The 8,689-nt window shown below is 44.9% G+C and overlaps 1 protein-coding gene across 1 annotated transcript; it reads left to right on the forward strand.

Moving 5' to 3' along the window:
* Nucleotides 1–917: 917 nt before the first annotated feature.
* Nucleotides 918–2,597, forward strand: LOC143548292 (uncharacterized). The gene has a single exon (XM_077039499.1). The coding sequence runs from the start codon at nt 918–920 to the stop codon at nt 2,595–2,597; it is 1,680 nt and encodes a 559-aa protein (XP_076895614.1).
* Nucleotides 2,598–8,689: the final 6,092 nt, after the last annotated feature.

Consider the following 8,689-nt stretch of genomic DNA (forward strand, 5'->3'; position numbering starts at 1 on the left):
TACTTATCTCCTACAGAACAGTACTTATTCTCACGCCGGAGGGTGGTTACGGGAAGACCCCCCCCCTTTTGTTCTTCCTGTAACGAGCTCACGGTGTCTGTTTTGCAGGTGTTCGTCACTGGACTTTAGGCAATTGGGTTCATATCGTTTGGCAGTTAACCGTATCCTACCCTGTTGACTCATTGGATGTAGGACCCATACTTGAGGAGTAGATCCGTGTTTCTTCATTGGCGCCATCCGTGTTTTTTGTTAGAACAACAATTTTTTGTTTTCGAAGTTACGATATGAATCAAATTCCTAAAGGCCGACGGGAACCTCAGAACAAACCCCACGTGTTACCAACATACAAACACGTGAAAGAGCAACGTTATTGTTCTCTCAGAATCTTACACCTGATGAGCAAGATGATGTAGCGACACCCGGAGGTTTTACTTTGGGTGGTTCATCAACTCGAAAGCATTTTACCCCACTGGCAGACGCTGCTCCAGTGGGTACAAGAAATGTAGTAACACCAGCTGGTACCCCTCCTAATGATCTATGAGGACTCACTGCCCAGAGAGGTTCCAATTTGGGAGATCTTGGGCGAGTTATGAGAAATAATCTCCGGACTCACCTAGAATTGGACCTCGTGGAAAATTCAGGTGACTCAGCCCCGGCAAAAACTCATACAGCAAGCCATAGATCTGAAGAACTTTTGTCTCCAAATGAGTGGTACCGTATCCAACAAGAGATTCTGGCCACTGAATATGGACGAAGGGTACGGAATGAACGATTTCATGTCCGTATCCTGAGCTATGACGACCCTCCTAGAAGATCTGTTTTTCCTCCGATAAGAGGAAGTCATATTCACTACAGTCACCAAGAAGAACAAAACCAGAAAGAAATTCCAAGGTTACGTCCTCGTTCCCAGCGTAAATATGAGAGTACCGTCTTACGTAGAAGAACTAGACGGACACGACTCGACATATCATCCGGGAGGTAGTTATTACGGCGGGGACAATCGTTTTCTTCCATTTGGAGAGGCTAGTTACCCGCGATCGGCTATTCGCCACGCAAAATATTATAGCAACACGAAACACGATTTCTCCAAACCATATCGTCAGGGATCATTTGCAGAAAAATCAAAGTTTATTCCGGCCATCGCGACAGCTTCGTTCCCGATAAACGCAAAAATACCAACATCCGTTGGGACATATAACGGGATGACGGACCCCAGTGATCACTTGCTGAGGTACGAAGCGGTTGGAGGAGTCAGTGGTTGGACTCTTCCATACTGGTGTCATATGTTCGGATTGACATTTACTGGAGCTGCACGAGAATGGTTTGAAAATTTTCCTTGCGGACACATTAAGAGTTGGAAAGACTTCGTAGCAAAGTTTTCCCAACACTTTAGTCAACAAAAGAAGCACACTCGTGACCCGTCTGAAATACTTGATGTAGTAAGGCGAAATAATGAATCCATTGAGGATTTCATTACCCGTTTCAATAATGAGAGCCTCAATATTGGAGGGGTCAGCGAAGACATGCTGAGGGTAGCATTCCGAAAGAATGTAAATAGTGACGCTCTGATTCGTACTCTAACCCGAAGAGACGGAATGCCCAAATCTTGGGACGAAATCATAACATCAGCTAAGTTATTTGCAAGAACTGAGAAAACCATGGGATCCGGCAGTCAAAAACAGGTGCCAAAAGTCGAATTCCAAACCCCAAGACCAAATCGACAAGCCAAAGGGCCAATTTGGTCAAGACTGCAACCAAGTACAGACGCACCAAAGCAATTTGATGCGAGATCATTGATTAGCAACAAGAACAAACGTAACTTTCCCGCACGTCCTTTCAATAACAGTTGGACTCAGTTGTCAAAATCTCCATCAGAAATCCTCACGAATGAGAATCTAACTTTCCGCAAATCACAACCAATACCGAGGAAGTCATTCCTCGATAAAAACAAACATTGCTCATATCATGAGAACATTGGACACAACACGAACGAATGTGTAGCCTTAAGAAACGAAATCGAGGCGGTAGTAAAAAATGGAAAGTTGGAACACTTGGTCAAAGGCGGAAAGGCAGGGGATGGCAAACCTCCCGCAAAGGATAACCAAGGTCCGGCCAAAAGGCAGATAAAAGATCTGAACGTTCATATGATCCACGGAGGACAACAGGTTAGTGGTAAGAGGAAAGAGTTTGAGGACGCGGAATGGAAAACTGAACAAGTCATTTTTTCGCGTATCAAAGGGGGACCGTGCAATAAGAACCCCTTAATAATCACGGCCTTGTTCGGACACTATCGGTCACAGTATGTGTTCTTTGAAACCGGTAGTACGTCCGACATTATGTACGAACAGTGCTTTGAGCAACTTGAGGAAGACGACAAAGAACGATTACGACCTATTCACGCACCCGTCTCTGGGTTTGGTGGAGAAATAATGCACCCGCGGGGTGTCATTACTTTCCCGGTTACACTTAGTGACAGAGTTCACTCAAGAACCGAGGAGGTTGAATTCTTAGTTTTACCGGCAACATCCAAACATGATATTATCCTTGGGCGAGAGGCAATTGTTGATTTCAATGCTCATCCGTCCACAGCTCACTGAGCAGTAGGGGTCCCGACTCGTACTAGCGTAGCAATAATCAATGTTAACCGACATTGCTTCACAACTAAAAGTTCAAGGCCGAACAAAGTTTCCAAACAAAGCCAAAAGACTGAACCGGAGAAATGGGTTCTTAACAAGAAATTCCCTGATCAAACCATAGTAATTGGTCAGACCATTTCTGAAATCGTCCGAACCTTTTTTAAGCAATTATTGACGAAGAATATTGATATTTTCTCATGGCAGCCCGCGGACATGACTGGTGTCCCGCGGAACATTGCAGAACACAAGTTAAAGGTGAATCAACTAATTACCCCAATTATGCAAAAGAAACAGGAAATGTCCTGAGCAAACAAAAGCCATGAATGAGCAGGTGCAAGATCTCCTACACGCTGGAATCATCCTAGAGATCAAGTACCAAACATGGGTAGCCAACCCAGTGATGGTTCCAAAATGTAATGGAACATGGAGGATGTGTATAGATTATAAAGATCTGAACAAGGCATGTCCGAAAGATTGTTATCCACTTCTGGAAATTGACTTAAAGGTAGATGCTGTGGCCCCATTCAAATTCAAGTGCTTTCTCGACGCCTACAAAGGGTATCACTAGATCCATATGGCGCCAGGTGACGAGGATAAAACAGCATTCCGCACTGACCAGGGCACATTCTGCTACAGAATGATGCCTTTGGGTTAAAGAATGCGGGAGCCACGTATCAAAGGCTGATGGATCAAGCCTTCAAAAGTCAGATAAGTTGAAACCTTGAAGTTTACATGGACGATTTAGTGATCAAAAGCATCGAAGAAGATCAAATGCTGAGGGACGTAGAGGAAACTTTCGAAACACTAAGAAGTATCAACATGAAACTCAACCCAGCAAAGTGTTCCTTCGGGATGGAGGAAGGGAAGTTCCTTGGGGTAATTGTTACAGGCACAAGCTTCAAGGCTAACCCGGACAAGATACAAGCAGTAGCCAGCATGCCATCCCCCGCATCCCTCAAAGAAGTCCAAACACTTAACGAGAGATTAGTTGCATTAAATAGGTTTCTGGCAAACCACGCTGCTAAATCTTATCCGTTCATTTCAAATCTGAGAATGTGCCTCAAAAAGGCATAATTCAGATGAACCCTGGAAGCCGAGCAAGCATTCCAAAGGGTCAAGAAGTGTTTAATGGAATTACCCACATTAACTGCTCCACACGTGGGTGAACCATTAACACTATATTTGTCGGCATCCGACATTGCCGTGGGGGCTGTCCTATTGACGGATAGAAAAAGTGTCCAAACTCCAATTTATTACGTCAGTAGAAAATTATCGGACCCGGAAACAAGATATTCGATGTTGGAAAAGCTGGTTTTGGCGGCCAGACAACTCCGCAGATATTTCCAGGGTCATCCCATCAATGTGTTAACCGGGTACAAACTCAAGAACGTGTTGAGTAAGCCTGAATTGTTCGGTTGACTAGCAAATTGGGCCATAGAATTGGGGGAACACTCAATCGAGTATAAACCAAGACCGGCAATCAAAGGACAAGTGTTGGCGGACTTCGTCACAGAAGTCCCGCAGCATAAAGAACAAGAGTGTCTAACCGAACAACAACCTCAAGCACCTCCGGAACAAGGACAAGTTTGGTCATTGTTTACGGATGGAGCTTGCAGTGAAGGATCAGGTGCAGGCTTAAGGCTAGTCAACCCTGAGGGGCATGAATTTACATACGCCATCAAGTTGGACTTCAAAAGTACCAACAACGAGGCGGAGTATAAAGCCTTCTTGGCAGGCCTGCGGATAGCGAAAACGCTTGGGGTGAGACACTTAGAAGCACAGGTGGATTCTATGCTAATTGCGGGACTAATAAATGGAACATATGAAGCCAAAAACGATGTCACGGCTTCTTATTTGTCTCAAGCGAGGGTCTTTATTCGTCAATTTACCTCCTTCAACGTTATTCACATTAAAAGGAGTGAGAACAAATCGGCGGACGCTCTTAGCAAGTTAGCTTCAACAAATTTTGAGCATTTTGCCAAAGATATTCGTGTCGAAGTCTTAGACCATCCATCCGTTCCCCAGAATAAAGTCTTGGTAATTCAAACTGGCGTCGAATCATGGATGACGTCAATTAAAGCTTACTTATCTTCCGGAGCACTTCCAGCTGGGAAAGCTGAATCTCGGAAAATCAAACACAAAGCTTTGAATTACCAGATGATTAATGGCATCTTGTACCAGAGATCATTTCTTGGTCCGCTATTACGTTGTGTGGACGCGGAAGACGCAAATTACCTCATCCGGGAAATTCATGAAGGTATTTGTGGATTTCATGTGGGTCCAAGAATGACAGTTGCAAAAATCATGAACACATGATATTACTGGCCTGGTATGCATTCAGACGCTGTGCAAGAAATCAGAAAGTGCGATTCTTGCCAGCGTCATGCCCCAAATACCTTACGACCAAAGAACGAACTGATTCCGGTAACATCTGCCTGGTCGTTCCAGAAGTGGGCTATTGACATTATGGGACCTTTCCCAGAAGCTCCAGGACGAGTCGAAATCTTGATAGTGGCCATTGATTACTTTACCAAGTGGGTAGAAGCCAAACCAGTTGCCTCGATAACGGCATTAACCGTAAAAAAATTCCTTTGGTAATTCATTATTTGCCGGTTTGGCCTACCACAAAAACTGGTAAGTGATAATGGGACCCAATTTGCTGATAGAGGGTTACAGGATTGGTTGAAAGAACTTCAAGTCACTCAATTCTTCACATCTGTAGCACACCCGCAAGCAAACGGTCAGGTCGAACGGACCAACCGAACAATCAAAAAAGGGATTAAAGCGAGGTTAGGTACTAAACGAACAGGTTGGGTTGATGAATTGCCCCATGTACTCTGGGCATTCCGCACCCAAAATAACTCTAGCAATCTGGAAACACCGTTTAGCCTAACCTATGGTACAGAAGCTATGATCCCAGCAGAGATCGGGATTCCATCCGCGAGGGTTCTGTTGATTAATGATAAAAATCATGAACTTCGGATGAATCTCGATTTTCTTGAGGAAAGAAGAGAATTAGCATTGATCCGCGAACACAATTATAAACGACAGCTTCAGAAATATTATAATTCGCGGGTTCAAGAATGCAAATTCGATGCGGGAGACTTTGTCTTCCGCAACAACGAGGCATCCGGACAGGACCCTCGGGGCAAGTTAGCCCTAACTTGGGAAGGACCTTACAGAATCAAACAAGTATTAACCAAAGGTGCCTACAAGTTGGAGAAATTAGACGGGACTGAGATTCCTCGGACGTGGAATGCAGCACAACTAAAGAAATGCTACATGTAGTGCTCCTAGTTGTCTTTTATTTTCGGCCTGCGCGCCGACATATTACAGTAATTGTGTAATTCCTTTTTCTAAAAAGGCTTATGCCAACGAATGAAAAATATTGAGTTAGTTCCACTTCATTCCGATAAGCTGTAATCTTTTATTGACAAAAATGAAGTTCCGGATAGACACTTATATTATAGAACATAAAACAAAGTGCGCCGGAAGAAAAGCAAGACTTCTTATTATTACTCAAAAGAGATTACAAAAGGGAAGAAAAATTTACAAGAAAAACATATGTATCTACGGGACGACGCTTTCGTCTCCCGCGGCACTATCAGTTTCTTCTTCTTCTCCTTCTTCAAGATCCAGCAACTCCTTTAGTCGCTCGATGGCATCATCCTTATCTGCGAGTTATGATATATGGTCAGAAAGGGAAAATTTCAGAGTATCAAACTCCTTGGTTTTCTCGATAAGGATAGAGGCAGTATCCTTGCTAGCTAACACATGCTCCTCCATAATCCGGCCCGCAGAGCCAAATTAATATCCTTCTTCAAAGCCCATTTGTCGGCCTGCTTGCTCGGAAGCACGGAGGAGTATAGCAACACAATTCCCAAGATCATCACTGTTCTGAATGTCAGCAATAACCTGTTAAGAACAACAAACAGATGTAAGCTCATACACATCTGAACTGATTAAGTCAAACAGACTTCGTACCTTGGGAATAGCTGTTGACAGAAGCCACTTCTTATCCGCCAGAGCCCGGATAAGATCCATTTTGTGCTTAGCACACCCCATAGCTTGGTCTCGGCTCTTAGCATTAAGAGCAGACAAGCGCTTGTCTTTAGCTGCGGAGTCAGCCTGAAGGTTCTTTATCAGCTCAGCTTGGTCATCCAGCTGTTTTTGGATAACAACCCTAGCTTCCTCAGCAGCAAGTTGATCGGCTTTCGCCACCTCCATAGCCCAATGGCTATCCCGGGCATCTGTCAACGCTTTAAGAGCTTCTTTCTTGGCGTCCAACAGTTTATGTTCAGTCTCTTCCAGTTCGTCATTCATAGCTAACCAATCCCGGCGAAGTTCCTGGTTGGTAGACACAGCATTCGCCACATGATAAGAGTTGGAGTCGAACAGGTCTTTGCGGACGCGGCGACGCTGTCGTTCCTTCTCTGTGGGAGGAAGACTCTCGTCGAGATATTCCTGACAAACGTCCGCATCATTCAGTACCGAGTTCCGCCGTAACGTCCATCGGGGATGTTGCGGAGCAGTATCGTCACCCACTTGAGAAGAGGAAGTTTGCCCTCTATGTTTAAACACATTAACCCCACCCGGATATTGGAAGTCATGCTCATAGTGGGGTGGAGATGTGTGGAGTTGATCAGCCCCACCAACCTCTTTTTCCCTAGTAGGAGAAGAATCCGACAAATTGATCGGTGAGGTTGGTGGAGTTTGGAGTTTGGAAGCAACAGAATCCTTGAAACCTGAAAGTTTCCAGAGCAAAAACATCTTGAGGTGTATATAAAAAAAAGAATAGATAAACGGAAGAACAATCGTAAAAGGCCAAGCCTTACCTTTGGAAACGTCTCGAGCAAACAACTCCCGAAGACGAGCACCCAAGTCAAGGACTTTGGTTTTCTCCTTCTTCTTTTTCTTCTTCTTAGGAGCAGCATCGGAAGGTTGTTCTTTTCGCTTGCCAGTGGCCTTTAAAGTGCCCGCATCCACATCCTAAGGTTCACCCTTAACGGTTCGAGGACCACCCTCCCCACATGTTGACGGGTCGGTGGTGGTCTTCGAATCCTGCTTGCGGGTCAAACCTACAGTCGAAGGTGAAAAGTTAGTAGCACCAATTGATAACCCCCCTTCACAGAGTGATGACTCTTCGTTGGAAGAAAAAAGAACTATCACTCCGCTTGAGGTAACAGCGGTTACAGGGCGGGGTTGAAAAATACCTTCGCATTTTTTGACAAACTCCTCACCTTTGGCGTACATCGCCTCGGAAACAATGGGCTACGGAGTAAGAGTAGCGGAAAAAAGAAAGTTATTCTCCGTGCGATCCAAGAACGGAACATCATGTGGTGCAATGGGGCGGCGTACCATCATGCCACCCATCGTATCCACAAGAGTGGAGAGGATTGTATCTTCACCTGCAATCAGAGAGTGTTAAAAACAAATAAACTAAGAACCTGAAATGTTACAAGGAAAAAATTACTTCCATCGGAATTCTCATAGTACGGTTCCAAGGTAGGGAATGGCCACAAACGGCTCATCTTGGCGTGCACCATCGCCCCCTCATGAATAGGGAGCATGGGCGTCGGAACCTTGGTCAAAGTAAGGTACCAAGCAAGACCTTTGTATTCGGAAACCGGGATCTCCGGTAATTTGTCTTTTGGCTTCCGATGGATCATTGTAAACGGGATAACATCTTCCCGGATACAGAAAATTTTCGATTTCCAACCATGAATGTTGCGAAGCCATTCAAATCCAATAGATCCTTTGCCGGTAGTGGCAAAGTTGTACCAACCTTCACGATAAGTCATCTTGTATAATACGGCAAACATGCCGACGGAAGGATCATAGTTATGTGCTTGACAGCAGAACTCGAAGTGGCGAATCCTGAGCATCCCAAAAGGATAAACTCGGGATAAATGAATCCCATACGCCGTCAAGACCGATCGCACGAACTTGGTTACGGGCAACCGGAAGTTCCCGATGGTGAAATGGTCCAAGTACACAGTCATCTTCCTCCCTGGAGGTGCCGTTGCAATGGCTCTGTTTGACGGACGTTCGGC

This window comes from Bidens hawaiensis, unplaced genomic scaffold (assembly GCF_021521415.1).
Source record: "Bidens hawaiensis isolate Kalapana, Puna unplaced genomic scaffold, B.hawaiensis_p1.1 tig00014984_1, whole genome shotgun sequence".
Classification (NCBI taxonomy): domain Eukaryota; kingdom Viridiplantae; phylum Streptophyta; class Magnoliopsida; order Asterales; family Asteraceae; genus Bidens; species Bidens hawaiensis.

What these genes read in the sequence shown, in the direction of transcription:
- LOC143548292 (XM_077039499.1), top strand. Translation starts at nt 918, where the DNA reads ATGAGAGTACCGTCTTACGTAGAAGAACTAGACGGACACGACTCGACA.